Genomic DNA, 23,242 nt, shown 5'->3' with positions numbered 1-23,242 from the left:
CCTCCCCAGGAGCAACAGGGCCCACACTCTGGGAGCTTCTGGCTTGCCCCCCTTGCCGTGTTGGAGAGAGAAGGTGCCCAGCCAGGATGTGGCCCTTCTGCGACCTTAAAATGGTCCTCCTCCCTCCTGCCTGCCTTTCCTTCAGTTGATGAATTCATTGTAGAGAAAAGCCACAGGAGGTGGTGACTGTGTCTTGTGTCATTATTTAGACTCGGTCTCTGAGAAGCATCCAGAGAACGTAGCCGAAGGCCAGTGGGTGGGAAGGGCGACTTACACCCACCTGGTGAGGAATCAGGAAATTGCTTATTGGGCCTACAGTTGATGAGAGATGCCATTTTAAGGATTTCATGATATTTGGGGCAAAAATCTCATTTTACTGCTGTCTTACGTGTCTTCCTTCTGTGCTTCACCCCTTCACACTCAGACTGCCGTTTCTTGGGCAGAAGTAAGTGCCTCATTCATGCATTCTGCACAGATCTTGATTATCTGTGGCCCTGTAGTCTGATGAGGCAGAGAATGGGAACTCAGTTTATGGGGCTCAGAGAACACTCCTGGGGAATTTGGAATGAAGTTGTTGGCTGTCTTGTCAGCTCTGTGGGGGCCGGGGCCGTGTCTGCTCTCACTATGGAGCCCCCTGGGTGAGGTGTGGTACATCACAGGGGTCCAGTACATGGTTTCTTGAATGGTTGTGTTGACAGAGGAGAGAAGGACCTCTTGCTGGAAGAATAGTTCAGCGTGGTGAGAGCCACTGCTGAGCCCCCCGTCCCAAGTGCCAGGGGCCATGGGGCCAAGCCATAAGCAGGCATGGATGGCCTCAGGCTGAAGCAGGAGCACATTGTAGGATCCCCTGGGGTCCTGGACCTGTGCCGGCAAGTGAGTTGTGGTCTATTGGGGAAGTGATGTATGTTACACATGTAGAAAGTCCTGGTTCACAAGGGAAGGCAGCTGGAGAGTCCTAGTGGTGTGGTAGCCATTTTTTTTTCTTCTGGTTTCTTCTATTGGCTCTCATTTATTCCCTTCCCTCATTTCTGCTTTCCTGGGTCCTCATCTTGTCTCCTCTTCCTTCTTTCTGAGCATCCTGGAGGAGAATGGATCTGGTTCCTGCAACAGCAGCTGTCTATAAAGCATCTTCAGTAATAATAAACCATGGCGTTTCCTGGGCACTTTCTGCTAAGCTCTTTTCCTGTGCGGGGTCTCTGTTCAGTCTCCCCACAACCCCCTTACAGATGGGGGGCAGGTGCAAGCGGGCTGGCTACACAGCCTGTGCTTTAAAGCAGTGTCTGCACACGGGCCCAGGGGCTGGGTCAGTGCCGCAGCGTGTTACCGGCGGCCGGTACGCCCATTCGCTCAGGTTGTGCCTGTGCTGGCAGCAGAGTGCCGTCTGTGGCTGCCAGCCTTCTGGCCTGGGCCCTCCGTGCTTCCTTGGGCTGCCTCCTCTCCAGTTCTCCTTCACCATTGCCCTCCCCTCTCTTCTCCCTTTCTCTCTGGGGTGGCCCCAGGGTGCCGTCCATCCACCTGTAAGCTGCGTGTTTCATCTCTGTCCCCACAAGGCCAGTAAGCAAACAGCCACCAGGAGTAATGTTAATGGCAGTCTGTGTTTATCATGCCCTTGCTCTGTGCCATGGGCCACGACAGCCCGGCGACGTGGGGCCTCCCAGAATCCCTGCAAGGTAGATGTGTCCACTGAGGTTCGGAGAGGCCCAGTGGGCCGCTGTGGTCATATGGAAGCGGCACAGCCTCTGAGCTCCAGGAACTTGGGAAGTGGGGTGATGAGTGGGGTGCGCCCTCTGAGCCCATCAAGGGAAGAGGTGTAATCAGTAGCTGAATCGTGCTGGTTGCGAAGTCTGCCTGTGAGTGCGGACGGACGGATGCCCACACACAGCGGCTGCATCAAATGTATCAGATGATAAACGCCCAGTTCCCTGTGTGTTGTGTGGACAGAACTCATCTTGCCAGTTGTCAGCGCAACGTGGATCAGGTTAAAGAGAATTTGGGGCAGGGATGTCTGAAATTATACTTGATGGGCTTTAAAAGTATTTTTTAAATCGAATATGTGCTCATAACAAACCCAACAGAGGTGTGCAGGGCGCGGAGTTCCCCTTACTGTCCCACACCTGTCACCCCTCCCGGGGGCACTCTGGCCCTTCCTGGGTTTGTCCTTCCCTCGCATCTTAGAGCAGTAGTGTTGGATTTGCTACTTGCTTCTTGATCTTCCACACTGAAGCCCTGTCTTTGACTTACCAGCTCTATCCCAAACTCCCGCCCTTCCTCCAGCGTCTCCTCCAATGTTGTGCGGGTAAGTGACCATCTTTTCAGTGGTCATCTCTGTGAGTCTTGTGACCTTGAGTGAGGAGCCCAACCTGCTCACCATTTGCATCCTCCGCAGAGGCTGCAGTCACCGTTTTGGAAAGAGCTCTGGCTGCTGGGCCGAACTCATGGTTTCTTTCTTTAACCGCCCACACGGCCACACGCTTCTTAGCCTTTTTCTGTTTTCTCCCCTCTTTAGCCACCTTAACATAGAGTACATATCACTTGTATTTTCCACCTTCCCTCCTCCCCCAAGGCAGAGGTTTGTGTTTCGCTTTAGTTTGCTGCCGTGACGCTGGTGCTGAAAGGTATCGTAGGGGCTTACTATTTACTGAGCGAGCGAATAGGTTCTTCAGCCCTGTCAGCTTTTGTCAGTGCTTTCTGACTCTTCATCTGGGAAGAGAAACACGTGAGCATCCCTGTCTTCCCTTGAACCTTATACCCCTCCTTTTGGGAGCCACACTTGACCTTGTTAAGGCTGTTGAACTGAAACGGGCACTTCTCCCAGATTAGGGGTTAATTCTAGACGCTGGAAACCACACACCGTCGTGACTTTATTGAGTCTGTTCACTGCTAGGCTGGTTGGGTTGCCAGGATGCCACTCATCCGCTGAGCCCTGGGCCACTCCAAGGAGACCACTCAAGGTCATGTCAAGGTCAGATGAGTTCTTTTTATAATTCTTAGTGAAAACATAGCCCTGTTTACTTTGCCTCATGTTTGGGCTGTAACTTCGTGAAAAATTTGCTTCTCCCTTTTTTCCCCTTGCCTTGTGTCTTCATCAGAAGAGCCGCATTTTTTTTCATATTCTGTCCATCACTTCCTTTATCTGGTGGCGTTTCTTCCCCCTCCTGGATATTCTGATATGTTCTCTTTGTCTTCCTTCTTTAATGAGGACTGGCAGCTCTCAAGGCCACCTCTGTAGCTATTACCCCGGGATTTTACTGTTCTCTTCCAGGGATTTATTTATTACCTGGTGTTTTGCCTTGTTTTACTGGAGTAATTTCTAATGAGTAATGTCCTAAGAGACTAATTACTTAAACAGTTTCTAAAGAAAGGTGTGTGGGAAATAAACTCTGACTCCTGGGATATTCGAAAGTGCTAGCTGTTCTGTTCTCATACATGACTGATAGTTTGGTTGGGTATAATATTTTACTTTGAGAATCACTATCACTTAGAGCTTTTAAAGTACTGCTTCTTTGTCTTCTGAGGAGTCTGTTGCTATCAGGGTCTCATGCTATTGCAGAGGACCTGTTTTGTTTGTTTGCTTTTCTCTAGAAACATTTAGAATATTTTTTATAGCATTATTTCTAGGCTCTTCTTGTTGTTCTTAGCGTTGGATGTTTGGTGTTCTTCATATTTAGCTCAGAAAAGTTTTCTTCTACTTCTTTGACAATGTCTATTTTCTTTTTCTTCTTCCTGGGATGCTTCTTTACCTAACTTCTCTATGCTCAAATATTTTCCTGTGTAAAACAGAAACAATTGTATTTGTGTCACAAGGTTGTCTTAAGGATTAAATGAGCTAATATGTATAGAATAGTGCTAAGAATAGTGCCTGGCACACAGTAGGTACTTTATAAATATCAGTTGCTATTAGTGTTTGTTTAATCTGAATTGTTTTCTTACATCTCACCCTTTAAAAATGTGTCTTTTTGTTCTACAGTCTCAACTTTGTCTTTCCATCGAATTATAAAATTGTAAGTGGTATATTTGTAACATCTAAGAGCCCTTTTCTACTCTCTAATTGTCCCTTTTTAGATGTCTTGTTTTTATTTGTTGGGCATATCTGGGATCTAAGGACGTTGGCTCTAGTTTGTTGGTTTAAATTTTTCTTTTAATTTTCCCCAAGTTCTCCTGTAGTCTCCAAATTTTTCCTGTTTCTTTGGGCTCTTCGCTGCAGGTGGATGGGAACTGTTATTGACAGCTCTTTGTAAGTCAGGGTGGGTTCTGTTGACCAGCAGGCTTCTGGTTAGGGAGTGGCCCCCCAGTTTCAAAATGAGGTCATTAGAAGGAAGTGATCCATGATGTGAGAGGGTCACTGTGGCTGGGTCTTAGGGGACCTGAGGCCAGGCTGATGAGAGGTGAGGCTGGAGGTGACAAAACACCTTGCAGCCCCATGGAGGGGCTTGAAGTTGGTCCTGAGGGCAGTGGGGTGCCATCAGGGGACCCGGTCCGGTTCACACTTCAGAATGATCATTGCAGCTGCCTGTGCAGAAGATCCTGGGAGTGAGCCCGAGGCAGAACGGCTAGTGCACTGGTGGTAACCCATGTGAGAGAGGCAGGGTGCCTGGGCTGGAGCAGTGGTACAGGACGCTGGGGCGGTGGGGTACATTCTAGAGTGTTTTGGAGGCAGACATGATAGCACTTGGGTGACCTTGGGAGAGGGAGGAGTCGGGCTGACCGTGCGGCCTTGGGTGAGTGGTGGGTAGCTCGCGTCCTGAGCGTGGATGCTGGGCGATACAGGTTTAAGGGGGAGATAAAGAGGTGTCTTGGGGTCGGCTACACCTGAGCTTCCCATCCAGCACCTACAGGAGGATATCCGAGGAGCAGAAGGAGACTGGTTGGAATAGAGATTTGTTGCTGAGCTCACCCGTGACAGTGTCCCAGGCTACCAGGGTCACCGCCTGTTTCCTGGGAGCAGGGCTGCTCCATACTTCTAGGTGGGCTGTCAGACAGAGGGTGGTGACACCCAGAGTAACCCACGACGGACCATTCTCATGGCCTCTGTCATCATCCCAGCACCTGACGGTGCCCGACGTAAATGGTGTAGAGTACACGAATGAATGCAGTCACTGCTGTGTTTGGTGGCAGTGATGATTCAGGTGTAGACCCTGGTGTCAGTGACGGTGTTTAGGGTGCAGGGTTCAGAGGCAGCCAGGGCTACTGCTGGCCTCCAGGAGGCTGTGCTGTGTGCTGTGGCATGTCCTGGGACTGTTGAGGGAGCCCCCTTCCCCGACACCACTGGGGAGGCCAGTCCAGTTGAGTAAGCCTCGTTTACCAGCCATGTGCTTTTCGTACAGCGGGGAGTGGGGACTGGCACCCAGAGTGCCGAGTGAGCACACCGCTGGGGAGATGGTAGCCGGCCTCATAGGGAGGGTGGGATGGGGTGGAGGGAGCCAAGGCCAGCTCTTACCCCTCAGCTGTCCTTGTAGCTCCAGACTGCTCTCTGTGAGGCCTGAGCCACGAACCCCTCCCCTGCTCCCCTGTGGTTTGCAACCCGGGGTCCCATGCAAGGCTGCCCTGCCTATGATGGCCTCTGCCTGTTCCAAATCTACCCCATTGGCCAGTTTTTGGGTTAGGGGAGGCTCATGAGATATTTGAGATCTGATATTTGATGATTTGAGAGCTTAAAAGATTTTTTTAAGAGAAAAATCTTACAATGTTTTCATTTTAAAAAGCCCGCTTTCATTTTTTTCCATGCACTGTTTTTTTCCAGCAATTTCTGGCCCACTTAAGAATTACCTGACCGGGGCAGAGGGGTGCATAATTGTTTCTCACAATTGACGGGATGTTTTCCTGCCTTCCAGTAGTGATTGCCTCTGGAGAGGGAGGGGTGGAGGACCAGGAGATTTGACCTGTACTGTGCTGCTTTTTCTTAAAAGCGGGAGAACGGTATTTTCATGACAGCATGTATGTCAAAACATTGAGGTTTGTTCCGGAGGGTAAGATTGCTGGAGGTCATTTTGCTTGTACTTTGCTGTTCGTTTTAGTTTCAGCTTTTTTTTCTTTTCAGCCTCTGAGGTTAACGAATCTCTGTCCAGTCACTTGGGAATGCCTTTGTTCAGCACTAAAATAGAACCCAGGAAAGTCCCAGCTTAGACCCACCATCACCGTCTCCCATCTCCCCGCGCCTGTGCGCTGGCACCCAGCTGGGCCTCGGTTCACGGGTGTGAGGGAGCAGTGGAAGGTGGTGGACACCGCCCTGCCTGGGATGCTGGGGCCCCACGGGGTTGGCACCTCACCCAAGTTACGCTCACTGCCCTGATTCGGTTGGACTTGAGCGGCCTGTGGCCGGCAGTGGCTTCTCCGTCTCAGCTGGTGTCGCGCCCCTTCCTGTGCCCCTCTGCTGCTCTACTTCCGCGATGGGGTCACCTTTCTCCCGCTCTGCTCCTCCTGTGCCCTGTGATGCTTCGAATTCCATGGGATTTGACACTTCCGGGGGAGCTGGCCTCCCGGAAAGCCCCGCAGTCCCGTGAGGCCAGCTGAGCCCCCGAGGGGAGGTGTGGAGGGGCTGCGTGCTTTACCGCCGCCTGCGGCCGGGCTTTTGGATGTGCAGGAAGCTGATGATGCGTTTCCCTTTCTTTTTAGTGTGCAAGGAGCCCCCTTACAAAGTGGAGGAGTCGGGTTACGCTGGCTTCATCATGCCCATCGAGGTGTACTTCAAAAACAAGGTAGGATCCGGGGACGGCAGTGAGAAGGACACACAGTTCACCAAAGAGGAGGTGGAGCCGGTGACGCACGCGCGGCGGGGTGTTGGAAGCCCTGGGAGCGGACGCCCGAGTCAGAGCGCTGGCACGTCCATCTCGCGTGGGAGGCGGGGGCTGGGGGCGCAGGTGCACGTGGCCTTCTTGGGGAGCAGCCGGGCCACGTCCCGTTCAGCTGCCTGAAGGTGCGTGCGGCCCCCGAGTCGGCAGTGACGTGCCGTGACGGGGCCACAGTGCGTGCGTGGTCTTGGAGGGTCGGTAACTGGGCCGTGAGCAGGGGCCGGCATGCGAAGTCACCTGACTGTCCGACGGTAGGCGACTGGGCGGATGTGCTTTCGGTGCCTCTTAGCGGAAGCTTCAGTGTCCCGCTGGGATGAGGAAGGTGTTGAATATTGTTGGGTGAAAAAAGCAACTTTATGTGTGGTATTTCTAGACAAAAGGAGTGAAGCTTATCAGAAGGGTTGAAAATGGTGTTCTGGGGGGAAGGACTGTAAAGGGTTGTCGTTTTCTCTCCCTCCATGTGTATTTTCTAGACGCTGTGGGTGTATGTGTTTTTATAGTTTTATTCCGTTTGTGCTGCTGTAAGTCAATACCACAGCCTGGATGGCTCATAAACAACAGAAATTTACCGTTGACAGTTCTGGAGGCTGGGAGTCCAAGATCACGGAGGCCACTCGGTCAGGGGGGGCCTTCTCCTGGGTCCCAGACTTCTCACCATGTCCTCATGTGGATGGCACAAGGGGTCCGTGGGGTCTCCTTTATGAGAACACTCATCCCATTCGTGAGGGTGGGTCCCACCTCCTCAGTCTGTCACCTTTGGGGCTTAGGACTCGACGTACGAGTTTTGGGGAGACACATTCAGATCATAGCTTATTTATTTATTTATTTTGAGCCCGGTAATTAAAAAGAGCCTTCCTGGCAGCCTGCCTCTGCTCCTCACAGGCGCCACCAAGAGGCCATGGTGAGCTTTAGCTAGACTGGCTGCTGGCAGCTCTGCCTTCCTTCAGGAAGGAGATCTCCCTGGGAAGCCACCACTTGCTTAGTGGGCCCCTTGCTTGTACCTGGCTGTTCTGCAATCCACCAGGCATCAAGGACTCTGGGAACGGTGCTCAGGTGTGCTGGGCCGCCGGGAGCCAAGTGCCATTTCAGCGGGTGTGACTCGGTGGGACTGGGCTGCGGGCCCTCCTGGGCCCCAGTCATAGTAGCCTGGGTCGTCCTGAGGCTTTCAGGGAATCAAGACCTGAGAGGCCCGGTGACCGGCCACTCTAGAGAGAAGAGGCCAGCCTGTCTGCATGGGCAGAGGCTCCGTGTCTGTTCAGCAGGGGCTGAGGCAGGGGATAGGGGCGCGATGCCGCCCGGCTCCGGCTGGGCCTTGCAGCAAGCCGCAGGGCGGTCTTCCGACGTCGTGCGTCGGGAGGCCTCTCACTGCTCCGGGAGTGTGGAGAAGGGGCGGGGACTGATGCCAGGGTGAGTCTCTGGGCAGGTGTCGCTGGCCTCTCAGCTCCCTGGGGGAAGCCTGTGTGTAGGGGATGATGATAGGCGCCCGCTGACTGGCTGGGGAGACTGTGTCCATCTGCAGAAAGCTCTTGGCATTTGTGCACACTGGTTATTCTGCAGGGTGGGTGGTATGGGAGCCCCGTGGCCAGTTAAATCTCTGGGTTGCGCGGATTAGTTCCTTTGAGGTTCAGAAGCAGTCTGGGGTCCCACAGTCCAGCAAGGCTTTTGTGTTCCCCGAAACTGACCTGTCTGCTGTCTGGTCCCTGACACGCACACCCTCCCCTCCTTACCGGGAGCTGTGTTTGCAGCCACCTGGACCCTGGTGGTGCCCGCTCAGCCTGCCAGTGCCCCCAAGGTTCTGCCAGGAGGCTGGGGCTTGGCCCGGGAGAGGGGGTCCCACCCAGAGACTGTACGTTGCTGTGTCAGTGGCACTGGCTCGCAGAGCTCTCTCCCCTGGCCCGGGGACCCTTGTTGCTCTCCAGGTTTTCTTGGCGAGAGACAAACGTTGGCGAGAGACAGGGGTGCGTGGTGCTTGTGCCTCAGCTGGCACTTCTCCTGTGGTGGCTTTTGCCGCCTCTATTAGCGCCCGTCGCTGCCCCAGGCCTCTCCTGCCGGGTGCGGGACGCTGCTCAGTGCCCACGCAGCCCCAGAGAAGGTTTGGCAGCTGGGAGGGGCCGCGGGGGCCATCCAGATCTGTTCCAGCTTCTTGGCGAGCCGAGTGGAGCCTTCCCCAGTGGCTCGCCCCCTGGAGGAGGGGTGGTTGCTCAGCATTTGTGACCCCAGCCCTCGCTGTCTCCCCCACCGGGCTCTCGGCTGCTTCCTGCCCTCGCTGGGAGCTGCGCTAGCCCACGGCCCCACGCAAGGACTGCTCCCCTGGGGCTGCCGATTACTGCGGGACCCAGAAGCACTTTGTTTTCTTCAGCTTCACTGAGGTATAACTGACGAATGAAATTGTAAGACATTTGAGTGCACCACGTGATGATTTGGCATCCGCACAGTTGTGAGAAGATTTTCCCTGTTGACTTAACACATTCGTCACCTTACATGCCCTGTTTTTTTTGGAGTGAGAACTTTTAAGTTCTACTCTTAGCAAATTTGAGCTAATGCTGGCGTTGTCAGCCTTCGTCACCGCATCACACCCAGGTCCCCGGACCCTGTTCATCTTACAGTTGAACGTCTGTACCCTTTGATCGACCATCTCCCCACTCCCCGCCCCCAGCCCCTGATAACTACTTTCTACTCTGTTTCTATGATTTCCTTGCCTTTTCAGGTTCTGCCTATAAGCGATACCATGTGGGATTTGTCTTTCTCTGTCTGGCTTATTTCACTTCACATACTCTCTCCAGGTTCATCCGTGAAGGATTTCCTTCTTCTTTAAACCCAAATAACATTCCTCTGTGTGTGTGTGTATGTGTATCCATGTGCGTGCACACACCCTGTGTTTTCTTGACCCATTCACCCATCGACGGACACTTGGGTTGTTTCTCTCAGAAGCATTTTTTTTTTCTGGTTTTGAGGCTGCAGTCAGACCCCTTTGTCTCCCTCGAGACCATTGAGGACTCTGAGGCCCAGAGAGGGTGTCTTCTGTTCCAGCTTGCACAGGAGGTTGGTGCAGAGCCGAGATGACCCAGTGTTTTCTCCCCTCTGGCACGTCCACCACTTGGGATTGTGTGAAGTTCACTGCAGAACGGCAGGAGATCATTTAAGAACACTTGTCCCAGAGAAGAGCCACGTCTGTCCCTTCTGACGTTTTGGTCTGTGTAAGGACTGCATTCCAGAGAGTCCCTCCAGGCCGAGTGGTCACCCTGCGTTTGTGGAATGTCAGACCACGTATGGGAGGGCAGCTAGGGAGCCCTTGGAGGGAGGATCAAGTGCCTGGCCTTTGCAGTGCCCTGGCTCAGCAGGTGGCTTTGTGGGGCTGGCTGCATGTCTGGGGGTGTTGGGGCAGGGCAGAGCAGGGTTGGTGCTTTTGTTCAGCCCTGCTTCTCAGCCTCATGCGGCGCAGTGGGGGAGACCTAGGCCAGCCCCAAGCCGAAGCCCCAGGTGCTCCGAAACCCAGACTGAGCAGGTGCGACCTGCCCACCCGCATAGGGGCCACAGAGAGGTCCGCCCTGTGGGTCACTGCCTCTCCTGTATCTCGTGGTACACGAGCCTTGAGCTCATGTATCTCAAGTGAGCCTTGCGTCCAGACTTCCTGGACTGGGTTCCCCGAGGTATTCCCGGTGACCCTGTGGCCATAGGACTTGTCCCTCCCGGGCACAGCACCCTCGGCTACACTGGGGCATTGAGGAAGCAGAGAGGGCCTCTCTGAGGGTGTCCTGCATCCCCGCGTGCTCTTTCGGGATCCCTAGGCTTTCTTATTTGGGGTGAGCGGGTGTGTGTGTGCGCGTGCTCCCGTGTGTCTTACAAGGGCGGGGTGGGACCCTGGCTCCTGGAGCTTCTATTCCCTGTTCCTTTGCCCCACCCTGCATGTTGCCACGTCCCCAGATGCCCCTTTAGAGGGCGCACACGTGCAGCTCACTGTCCCTGGGCCTCCAGCAAGCCAGGGCAGCCTCTGGTTTCAGGTTAAGAGTTTTTGTTCGAGTCCAGTTCCTTGAGGTATGATTTACTTACGGTATGATTCTCTCATTATAGGTATAGTAGGTTTTTCAAGTTTGGGCTCGTGTTTTCCTTTGAACTCTGTTTTTGTGCGGCTAGTTTTTTCTGTTAAAAAAAAAAACAAAGGAAGGTCCTGTTCCTAGGGGTTCCTCGTCTGACCAATTCCTGCAGAGGCTTGTGTGCCCGGGGCAGAAGGGCTGCTGTGAGCCTGTTAGCAGAAGTGCAGCTTGTTCTGCTCAGGACGGATGCTGGTCTCCTCTGTTCCTGGAGGAGGTTTTGTCCCCAGAGCTCTAGAGGGCAGCCCTGCACTGAGAAAACCCAGGAATCGAGGCCCACTGTGGGAGGGGCCCGGGGACAAGCCCAGTTACAGGTCCCCTGAGGCGTGCGCCCTGGACCAGGTGCTCTGCACAGCAGGTACTTACTGAGTCTCCAGATGAGTCACGGGGGAAGGTCATCGCCGCCCCAGTCTCTGGATGAAGGGGCTCCTGGGTACCCAGTCGTGTGGTGAAGGCCACACGGTAATTGGCAGAGCTGGGATTGAGCCAGCAAGCCTGTGATCATGGATGTACACGTGTTGCATAAATACCCAAGACAGGCATGACCTAGGATGTCCACTGTTCACAAATCCCGCTGGTTGCTCACATCTGTGCGACGGGACAGGGTTTTATGTATTGTGTTCTGCAGATATCCGAACATAGGTCTCTGCTTTAGTAGCTTTGTGAAGATCAGACGGTTGTGGGAAAGTAGATGCCGGTTAACCCTGAAAGGAGCTCCCGTAGGTTCGGAGTACTGGTTGAAGCAGGGTGGTTGTGAGCGGGTGTCCTGATGGCTTTTCCGCCCTGACGTAGGCAAGGGTTGCGTTTGGTTCCTCCTCAGCTGTAGGTGTGGTGAGTTGATCTTTTTTTTTTTTTTTTTAATTTTTTTTTTTTTTCTTCAACGTTTATTTTTTTGGGGACAGAGAGAGACAGAGCATGAACGGGGGAGGGGCAGAGAGAGAGGGAGACACAGAATCGGAAACAGGCTCCAGGCTCCGAGCCGTCAGCCCAGAGCCTGACGCGGGGCTCGAACTCCCGGACCGCGAGATCGTGACCTGGCTGAAGTCGGACGCTTAACCGATTGCGCCACCCAGGTGCCCCAGATCTTTGAGATAGCAAGCAGAGGGGGAGTGGACAGGTCCCCTCCCTGGGCCTCAGTTTCTCCGTCCGCTCGATGGGGCTCCTAGTTGTGCCTGCCTCTCAGGGCTGGTAGGGAGATTCGGAGATGGAAGGCAAGTGCTCGGCCCAGCGCCCAGCACACGCCGAGCATTTCCAGGTGTGCGTTGTTACTGCCGCTGGTGAGGTGGTGTCCTCGCCTTCTGGTTGATCTGTGTAAGAAAGGCGGGTTGAGAAAGCAGCCTCTGAGACCCACCCGCCCAGAGGGAGTCACTGGTCCAGAGATGAAGAAAGATGGCGATTGGCTTCCCCGGTGAGCACAGTGGATCTGTGCCCACAGCAGGGAAAGGCACTTTGTCAGGCACAGGACACTTTCTTGTGTAAGCGTGAGGGGCTTTAGCCACGCGTGACCACGACTTCACTGTCGGTGAAGTGAAGGCATTCTACTTTATGTGGGGTTTGGCACTGGCACTTAGGCGAGGCCACATTCTGTTTGACCTGTTGGAGGTGTGTTCTTTTGCAGATAAAGCACTCCTTTCCCGAAAGGGGAAAAAATGGTGCCGTGGGGTGGGCAAGGTGGGAAGATTTGTCTTAGCGCAAAAGTGAGATCTATGCATTGTTGAGCATTTTTACTAACACCACTTCTGACCCAAACGAGAGTTGTCCTTTCCAACACCACTTGTCCAGCTCCGATTCTCCGGACACTGGTTGGGTGTCCTCCAGTTTGATTCAATTCTGACACTACCTACTCTGAACTCGTAGAGGCCCCCAGGTTAAGGACTTGGTCCCGTGGGACTGCCCCCACTCCAAATGCCAGTTGAAGCATCCGTCTCCCATACTTCAGACTGGCTGGTGCCCATGACGCCCCTGCTCAGGTTCCATGATTTGCTAGAACGGCTCAGAAAACTCTGATAAACAGTTTTACTGACTGTTGCCAGCTTATTGTAAGGGATACAATTCAGGAACAGCCAGCTGGAAGAGGTGTATACGGTGGGGGCGCAGGGTTTCCATGCCCTCCCAGGACACGCCACCCTCCTGGCACCTCCTGTGCTTTCCAAACCCCATTGGTTATGGGTTTTTATGGAGGTTTCAGTATGCAGGCATGATTGATTAACATCATTGGCCCTTGGTGACTAACTCAGCCTTCGGCCCCTCACCCTTCTCTGGAGATTGGGGTGGGGCTGAAAGATCCAAGTGTCTAATCAAGGCTTGACCTTTCTGGTAACCAGCCCCATCCAGCCAACCCCGTCTAGGGGCCACCAAGAGTTGTCTCATGAGAATCAAAGATGCCTCTGTCGCTCAGGACATTCCAAGGGTTTTGGAGATCTGTGCCAGGAACAAAGACCAAATGTGATACCACATTTGTCAAAGAAAATTTGTTTTTGTTGTTGTTAATTTTTTTTTTTTTAACATTTATTCAATTTTGAGAGACAGAGAGAGACAGGGCATGAGTGGGGAAGGGTCAGAGAGAGAGGGAGACACAGAATCCGAAGCAGGCTCCAGGCTCTGAGCTGTCAGCACAGAACCCGCCGCTGGGATCGAACTCCCGGACTGTGAGATCATGACCTGAGCTGAAGTCGGATGCTCAACCGACTGAGCCACCCAGGTGCCCCCCCCCAAAATTTTTTGAGGTGAAATTCACATACAGTTAATCCCAACTTTTCATCTCCTCATTCTCCCCTTCTCTAACCTGCTTTCTCTTCTGTGGGTTTACCCTTTCCAGCCACTTCATATGAAAGAAATCCTGTAATATGTGTCCTTTCATTTCTGGCTTCTTTTGGTTAGTGTTACGTTTTTGAGGTTCATCCATGTTGTCGTATGTCCATGCTTCATTCCTTGTTATGACTGGATAACAGTCCAGTCTGTGGGTGTACAGTTCATTTTCGTTTTCTCAGTGGTTGTGTTCTGTAAGGTCACCCCCAATCGAATTAGGGAAGACGGAGCAGTGTTGGAAGGGGGAGGGGAATATAGGGTTGGGTGCCTGAAGCCTGTGGTCACAACATGTTCACCAACTGATTGACACATAGCCTTGTGTTGGGTGTGGTGTCTGCATGCACCTTATTTAACGTACACCGTGGATTCATTAACATTGAACTCAGCCAACTGCCTGAGCCAAGCTTCATCTAACGAATGTATTTTCTTTGTAAGGCACGTCCCAGCCTTCCTGTGCATAGGCCCCGCACCGCACTTCGGCATCATGCTTGGGGCTCTTTCAGATAGTAAAATCGCCAACAAAGAGCACAAAGATGTGAAAACCATGGCACTAAATATACCACAAGAAGGATACCTGTTTGCACCCTGACAGCTGAGCCCAGAAGGCAGAGCCTCACCTTGCCCTGCATCAGCTGAGAACAAGTGTGTCAGGAAACTTGCAGCTCAAAACTTTTCACCACTCTGTGCGTGTCTGAGAATGAATGCGAAAGCCACGAGTGGTGACTTTCAGTGTATAAATACATTATAGTGAGTGGCCAAATTCGTAAATATGGAACGCATGAACAGTGAAGGTCAGCTGGCCTGTAATTTGTTTATTCATTCATCTGTGGGTAGACATTTGGGCTGTTCCCACTTGCTCACTACTGTGACTCATGCTGCTGTGAGCGTCCTTGTGCATGTACATGTTTGAGTTCCAGTTTTGATTTCCTCTGGGTGTGTACCTAGGAGTGGAATTGCTGGGTCACGTGGTAATTCTGCCTTGAACTTTTATGAGGAACTGCCAAACTGTTTGCTACGTTGGCCGCCCCATTTTATATTCCCACCAGCAATGTGTGGGGGCTCTTATTTTCCACATCCTTATCAATGCTTGTTATTTTCCATTAAAAACGTTTTTTTTTTAAATGTTTATTTTCAGAGGGAGGGTGTGTGTGCAGAGAGAGAGGGAGAGAGAGAATCCCAAGCAGGCTCCGTGCTGACAGTGTGGAGCCTAACGCAGGGCTCAATCCCATGAACTGTGAGATCGTGACCTGAGCCAAAATCAAGAGTCAGATGCTCAACCAACTGAGCCACCCAAGTGGCCCCAATTTTTTTTATTATAGCTTTCCTAGTGGGTATGAGATGGTATCTCATTGAGGTTTTGATTTGCATTTCCTTAAAGACCAGTGATGTTGAACATCTCACGTGCTTATTGGCCATTTGTATATGTTATTTAGAGAAATGTCTACATACATCCTTTGTCCATTTTTTAACTGGATTGTCTGTGTTTTTGCTGTTGAGTTGTAAGAGTTCTTCATATGTTCTGCATGGTAAACCCTTACTAGATATATGATTTACAAATCTTTTCTCCCATCCTGTAGGTTGTTTCATCATATTCTGATAATGTCCTTTTATGTGTAAAAGCTTTTGGTTTTTATGAAGTTCAAATTAATCTATTTTTATTTGTTACTCACAGAGTACAAAATCTCAGACTCCGGGGGCGCCTGGTCCACTCAGTTGGTTAGGCATCTGACTTCAGCTCAGGTCATGATCTCGCGGTCCATGAGTTCCAGCCCCGCGTCGGGCTCTGTGCTGACCGCTCAGAGCCTGGACCCTGCTTCAGATTCTGTGTCTCCCTCTCTCTCTGCCCCCTCCCCAGCTTGCGCGCTCTCTCTCTCTCTCTCTCTCTCTGTCAAAAATAAATGAATGTTGGGGCGCCTGGGTGGCGTAGTCGGTTAAGCGTCCGACTTCAGCCAGGTCACGATCTCGCGGTCCGTGAGTTCGAGCCCCGCGTCGGGCTCTGGGCTGATGGCTCAGAGCCTGGAGCCTGCTTCCGATTCTGTGTTTCCCTCTCTCTCTGCCCCTCCCCCGTTCATGTTCTGTCTCTTTCTGTCTCAAAAATAAATAAACATTAAAAAAAAAAATTAAAAAAAAAAAATGAATGTTAAAAAAAAATTTTTGTGGGCGGGGGGGCGCCTGGGTGTCTCAGTCGGTTGGGTGTCCGACTTCGGTTCAGGTCACGATCTCAGTTGGTGGGTTCGAGCCCCGCGTCGGGCTCTGTGCTGACAGCTCGGAGCCCAGAGCCTGCTTCGGATTCTGTGTCTCCCTCTCTCTCTGCCCCTCCCCCACTTGCGCTCTATCTCTCTCAAAAATAAATAAACATTAAAAATTGTTAAAAAAATCTCAGACTCCATTGCCAAATCTGAGGTTGTGAAGGTTTATCCCTATGCTTACTTATATTACTTGTATAGTTTTACGTCTTACATGGAGACAGTTGATTCGAGTCAATTTCTGTATGTGCCATGAGGTCGGGTCCAATTCATTCTTTGGAATGTGAGTATTCATTTGTGCTGGCACCATTTGTTTAAGAGACTGTTGAGTTATCGCAGCCGTAGATGTTTGGGTTTCTTTCCGGACTCTCACTTGTACTTCATTGGTTTTTGTGTCCTTCTGGCGCCATTCGGTTTGGATTGTTGTAGCTTTGTGGGAAGTTTTGACATTAGGAAATGACGGTCCTCGAACTCTGTGGGGGTTTTGTTTATTTTAAAAAATTTTTCAACTTTTTTTTTTTTTTTTTTTTTTTTTTGAGAGACTGAGCACAAGAGGGGGAGGGGAAGAGAGCGAGGGAGACAGAATCTGTAGCGGGCTCCAGGCTCCATGCTGTCAGCGCAGAGCCTGACACGGGGCTTAAACCTACGAACTATGATGTGAAGTCAGACACTTAACCATCTGAGCCACCCAGGCTCCTCTTGTTTGCGTAATGTGGTTTTGGTTATTTGGGGCTTCTGCGGTTCTCTATGAATTTGATACCTGGCTTTCCATTTTTGTAAAAAAGACCACGGGAATTTTGAGAAGCATTGCATTGAATCTGTAAGTCACTTTGGAGGTGTTACCTTTTTTTTTTTTTTTTTTAATGTTATTAAGTCTTCCAAATGATGAATATGGGAAACCTTTCCATTTAGTTAGATTTGTTTTCATTTCTTTCAGCCATGTTTTGCACTTTTCCGTATACAGTCCTTTACCTTCTTGGTCGAATTTATTCCTAGGCATTTTATGCTTTTGCATATACTGTCGTCAGTGGAGTTGTTTTCCTAATTTTCTTTTTGGATTGTTTATCGATGGTATATAGAAACAACTGATTTTTGTGTGTTGATCTTGGACCCTGCAACTTTACTGAATCTGTTTATTTGTGTGTGTGTGTGTGTGGCTTCTTTGGGATTTTCTGTGTGTAAGATATCAACAGAGATAATTTTACATCTTCCTTTCTCATTTGGAAACCTACCTCCTCTTTTCCCCTTTTTCTTGCCTTGTTGCTCTGACTAGGACTTGCCATTACAGTGTTCAAAGTCATGATGAAAGTGGTCATCCTTACCTTGTTCCTGATCTTACGTTTTAACACTTAAGAGTAAGTCTTCAGTCTTTTGCTATTGAGTATGCTGTTAGTGGTGGGTTTTTCATAAATGTCCTTTCCGCGTTTAGGAAGTCCCCTTCTATTCCTAATTTACTGAGTGTTTTCATCATGAAAGGACATTACATTTTTTCCAACACTTTTTCTGTCTTTGCTGAGGTAATGATGTGGGGTTGTTGTTTTTTTCCTTTGTTTTATTAATATGGCATATTACATTTTGACTGGTTTTCTTACATTAAACTGCCCTTGCATTCCTGGGATAAAAACCATTTGGTTTATGTGTATAATCTTTTAAATGTGATACTGTATGCTAGTGGAAAATCCTTTGAGGATTTTATATTCACAGGGAATTTTGGCCTATAGTTTTCTTGTGGTGTCTTTGTCTGTCTTTGGTATCAGAGTAACGCTGGGTTCATAGAATATGTTAGGAAGTATTCCTTCCTCTTCTATTTTTGGAAGAGTTTGAGTGGAATTAGTGTTAATTCTTGGAATGTTTGGTAGAGTTTACCAGTAAGACCATCTGGTTCCAGACTTTTCCCTAATGACGAAAGGCATTGAGCATGTTTTCATATGCTTACTTTTCATTCCTCTAATGAGGTGTCTGTTCAAAGTATCTGCCATTTATAGATGTTGGGTTGTCTGTTTTCTTACTGAGTTTTTGGGATTTCTTTATATTTCTGGGTATCATTCCTTTATGATTCTTTCGTTTGCAGATGTTTTTCCGTCGGTGGCTTGCTTTCTCAGTCTTTCACCAGCGTTGTGCTAAGAATAGAAGGTCTTGATTTTGATGAAGCCATTTTATTGATTTTGTCTTTTCCGGTTTATGGTATGTGTGTGCCTGCATCTGTCAAATAATATTGATCATTTTAACCATTTTTATCAAGAAAATTTTTTTTAACATTTATGTTTGAGAGAGACAGAGCGTGAGCTGGGGAGGGAGGGGCTGAGAGAGAGGGAGACACGGAATCCGAAGCAGGCTCCAGGCTCCGAGCCGTCGGCACAGAGCCCGACGCGGGGCTCGAACCCACGGACCGCGAGATCATGACCTGAGCCGAAGTCGGCCGCTTAACCGACTGGGCCACCCAGGCGCCCCTAACCATTTTTAAATGCACAATTCGGTGGCATGAGATACATGTACAATGCCACATGTACAATGCCGTGCAGCCATCGCTACTGTTTCCAGAGCTTCCTGAGCATCGCAAATAAAACTGTCTCTGTGAAATAATCCCTTCTCCCCGCCTTCCCGGCCCCTGGCGACCTCTGTTCTACTTTCCGTCCATGAACTTGCCTACTGTAGGTTCCTCATACAAGTAGACTCATAGAGCGTTGGTCCTTTGGTGTTTGGCTCTCTTCACTGAGGATCGTGTTTTCAGGGTTCATCCACGTTGTAGTGTGTGACCGTGCCTCATTCCCTTGTACAGCTAAATAGTGTTATATCGTGTGGATACACCTGCCACATTGTGCTTATCCATTTGTCTATCTGCAGACACTTGGGGTCCTTCCACATTTTAGCTGCTGTGAATGGTGCTGCTAGGAACAGGAGTATAGAAATACCTCTTTGAGATCCTGCCTTCAGTTCCTTTGGGTACATATCCAGAAGTGCAATTACTGACACGTGGCAAATGTATTTTTAATATTTTGAGGAAACACCATGCTGTCTTCCACAACAGCTGTACTGTGGCGAGGTCGTCGAGTGCAACAGCCAAGAAAGGATTCTTGACATGCTGTAGGTGCAACTTAGTAAGTTTATGCAGGTCGCCCCGGGGTAGGAGCCATGGGCAGACAGAGCCGCGCTTTTGCTGTGGGAAGCTGTGGTTGTCGCTCAGTGCTCCAGGGGGAGGGGACGTACCGGGAGTGTTAGGTCACAAGTGTTTTCTTCGACTTTCTACCTGCAAAACTACTTTCGCAAGATTTCTCTGGTGCTTGTCATTCAGTTCGACGTTAACTGTTGGTGAGATATACAGGCAGTCATGAGACCCTGTAAGAATGTAGCGACCGGCACGCATTTGATCCTTATCAGAACTATGCAGGCTAGAGGTTAGCCTGCCCGGCTAAAGGTGAACGTTTTCGTGCTGCCGTGCCCCGTCAGTACTGAGATTTTAACAGTTCAAGTCTTGCAGTCCACGAGCTCGGATGTCTTTCCTCTTAGGTCTTCAAGTTCTTTCAGCAGTGGCTTGTAGTTTTTATTGTACAAATCTTTTACCCCCTCGGCTGAGTTAATTCCTACGTGTTTTAAGTTTTTTTTGATGCCATTTTAAGTGGATTTGTTTTCTTCATTTTGTTTACAGATTGTTCCTTGTTAGTGTATAGAAAGGCAGCTGGTTTTTTTGTGTTTGTTGATTTTGTATCCCTTAACTTTGCTAATTCATTTATTCTGACAGGTTTCTTGGCGGGGAGGGGGGCGTTGTGGAACCGTAGGGTTTTCTGCATTTGAGTATATCATCTGCCAACAGCGGAGTTCACTTTTTCCTTTCTAATTAGGATGGCTTTGTTTTTGTTTCTGTTGCCTCGTGCTCTGGCTGCAACTTGCAGCACTGCGTTAAATGCAAGTGGTGAAAGCTGGCCTCCTCGCCTTGTGACCGAAGAGGGGAAGCTCTCAGTCTTTCGCCATTGACTGTGATGTTGGCTGTGGGTTTTCCATATGCGGCTTTGATCATGTTGAGGTAGTTTGCTTCTGTTTCTAGTTTGCGGAGGTTTTTGTTTTCGTTTTAAATTTTTTTTTTTTAATTTTTTATTTTTGGGACAGAGAGAGACAGAGCATGAACGGGGGAGGGGCAGAGAGAGAGGGAGACACAGAATCGGAAACAGGCTCCAGGCTCTGAGCCATCAGCCCAGAGCCCGACGCGGGGCTCGAACTCACGGACCGCGAGATCGTGACCTGGCTGATGTCGGACGCTTAACCGACTGCGCCACCCAGGCGCCCCTGTTTTCGTTTTAATCACAGAAGGGTGTGGAATCGTCAAATACTCTTCCTGCATTTGGTGAGATGATCGTGTGATTTGGGTTTTTTATAGTATTGCTACCCCTCGTGTGATTTTATCCCTAGGAAAACAAGTATTTAATGATAACCTAGGCCAGGGGGCTGTGTTGGGCATTTTACACAGTAGCTCCCATGATCCTCGCGGAGCCCCGCGAAGGGGGAGGTCCCGTTTTACAGGCAGGAGAATGAGAGATGAGAGAAGTTAACCTGCTCGGGGTTCCCCAGTGAGGGAGGACGTGGGAGAGCCCGGAGCCCTCTGCTCTCATCTTCCTCTGAGTTCGGGCTTCCCTCCTGGCCTTTCTCCTGGTTCACTGTTCTTCCGCTTTTCCGTGGTCCTTAACTGCCTGCGTTCATGTGTCTGATGTCTGTCTCCGCCACTGGAATGTGCGCTCTTGAGGGCGGGGCCCCGTCGGTCGGTCGTGTTCTCTGCTGTGTGTTGGCCTCCAACACGGCGATGGCTCTGGGTCAGCGCTTGTGAAATGAGTGACCGAACGGACGGGTCAGACTGACTCCGGAGGGTGGCAAGACGCCTCGTGACGTGAGCAGTGAGTGTGTTGTGCGCCCCCCTACCTTTTCCAAAACCAAAGTGAAGGTCCTAGACCGTAAAATCAGCCACTTGTAAGGGAACAGCTGAGTGGTGATCAGGGAATTCAGCGTTACGCAGCAGCCATCGCCATGCACTCCCGAAACATTTTCTTCAGCCCAAACCGAAAACCTGTGTGCATTTCCCATTTGTTCCTCACGTGACCCTTCGTGCCTGGCCTCCTTCACTTAGAGTGCCATTTATGAGCTCATCCACATTGTACCACGTGTCAGAATGTCGTGCTTTTTCACGGCTGAATAACTTTCCGCAACATGGAGCTGTCCATCCGTTCATCTGCTCATGGGCATTTGAGCTGCTTCCGCCTCGTGGCCGCCGCGAATCGCCTGCTGCCACGAACACGTGTGTGTGTGCGCTTGTCCGGTCACCGGTTTCCGGTTCCTTCGGTATCTACCCAGGAGTGGAATTGCTGGGTCAGACCGTATTTCTGTGTTTGATTTTTTTTTTCTTTGTTTTTCCCTGTCTCCTTTTCTTAAAGTTATCACCACGCCCGACGTCGGGCTTGAACACACAACCCTGGGATCAAGAGTCACATGCTCTTCCAGCCAAGCCAGCCAGGCAGCGCTCAATGCTCAGCTGTTTAAGGGACCACCAAACCGCTCTGTGCAGTTGCTGAATGGTTTTACGTTCCCACCAGCAGTGTATGAGGGTCCCACTTCTCCCTGCACCCTTGCTGCCACGGCCTTCCTTTTTTTTTTTTTTCCGTTTATTAATCTTTTCCATTCTAGCCACCCTAGAGGGTGTGAAGTGGCATCTCGTGGTTGTTTTGAGTTGCGTTTCCCAGGTGACGAGCGATGCCAAGCATCTTTTCATGCTCTCGTTGGCCACTTGCCTATTTTTTGAAGAAACATCTACCCAAGCCTTTTTGCTCATTTTTTAATTGGGTAGTTTGTCTTTTTGTTGTTGAGTTGTGAGAATTTTTGTGAATTCTGGATAGGCCCCTGTTTTTAAATGCCAACAGTTAAAGCACATTATGGGGCAGAGTGAATGGGTGACCTGAGTTCCCTGAGTTGGGAGCTTAAGTGATCCAGGGGGATCCAGAGGGTTGCCCTCTGATCACATGTTGATCCAGAAGCCATTCGGAGCTGCGGTTGGTTTATTCCTTTGGAAAGTCAACTAGAGCGTTGGTTGTGGCCCAGGAGAACGTGCTAGTGCCGCCCCAGGACAGGGGACCTGGTTCAGACAGGGAAATCAGTTCCTAAGTGTCCTAGGGATCAAGAGAGTGGAGTTTTGCTGAAATGCTCCCTTTGTATCTGCATGTTGTTCTGGAAGTGGCCAGACGTGTTTGAAGCCCTTCTTGTCTCAGTGAGTGAATTATGTCCTGTACTCTGGCTGTCCAGTAAAATATTTAAGCCACCCATGTAGTTAAGTTGTTCTTAGTAGCCACATTAAAAAAGGCCAAAAGAGAAATGGGTGAAATTAATTTTGATAATGTATCTTAGCCCACTGTATCCAAAACATCATCTCAACATGCGATCAGTATTCTTTGTTTTGTTTTGTCTTTTAAGGTTTGTTTGTTTTTGAGAGAGTGCGAGTAGGGAAGGGGCAGAGAGAAGGGGGGTGGGTGGATGGCAGATCTGAAGTGGGCTCTGTGCTGGCAGCAGCGAGCCCAGTGTGGGTCTCGAACTCATGAGCTGTGAAATCATAACCCGAGCCGAAGTGTGGCAGTCAACTGACTGAGCCACCCAGTCACCCCAAACACGTAATCAGTATTCTTAAATCCCTGAGATATTTTGTATTCTTTTTTCATACAACCCTTTAAAATTTGGTATATTACAGTTACTGAATCGTCTCAATTTGGATGCTAAATTTTATCAGAAAGATTTTTTAAAAGTTTATTTATTTTAAGAGAGAGTGTGCATGTGCACGAGCGGGGAAGGGGCAGAGAAAGAGGGAGAGAGAAAATCCCAGCCAGGCTCCATGCTGTCAGCACAGAGCCCAACACGGAGCTCAATCCCACGAACTGTGAGACCACGGCCTGAGCCGAAACCTAGAATCGAACACTCACCCGACTGAGCCACTCAGGTGCCCCTATTCAGAAAGACTTGATCTGTATTTAGATTCCATAAAATTCACATTCAGAGAAAGAAGCAGATTCACAAACTCAGGTTGCTCCAAGCATACATAAAGATCTTTCACTAACAACCGAGCATCGGCTATCTCATCATCCGGATTTCTTTTTATAACTTTTAATTTTGAAGTAATTTGCAGAGTTGCAGAGGTTGTACAAAGAGTTCTCATGTACCTCACACCCAGCTTCCCCTCATATTAGCATTTTCCACGACCATGGCACACACAATATTAATTTGAATTTACAGACTTTTGTTAACTGACTTTATTTGGATTTCCCCATTTCCTAGTGTTCTTTTT

The 23,242-nt window shown here is 50.1% G+C and overlaps 1 protein-coding gene across 2 annotated transcripts in view; it reads left to right on the top strand.

Moving 5' to 3' along the window:
- MLLT1 (MLLT1 super elongation complex subunit) overlaps positions 1-23,242 on the top strand; it is a 67,973-nt gene that overhangs the window by 9,921 nt on the left and 34,810 nt on the right. For both annotated transcript variants that reach the window (XM_043586344.1, XM_043586345.1), the window contains exon 3: positions 6,613-6,695. In XM_043586344.1, the coding sequence (XP_043442279.1) occupies positions 6,613-6,695 (83 nt within the window). The remainder of the gene's footprint in view (positions 1-6,612; positions 6,696-23,242) is intronic.

The sequence above is a fragment of the Prionailurus bengalensis genome, chromosome A2, assembly GCF_016509475.1.
Source record: "Prionailurus bengalensis isolate Pbe53 chromosome A2, Fcat_Pben_1.1_paternal_pri, whole genome shotgun sequence".
In the NCBI taxonomy this organism is placed as follows: domain Eukaryota; kingdom Metazoa; phylum Chordata; class Mammalia; order Carnivora; family Felidae; genus Prionailurus; species Prionailurus bengalensis.
Note: the sequence above shows the minus strand (reverse complement) of the source record. Positions and strands in the feature narration are given on the sequence as shown.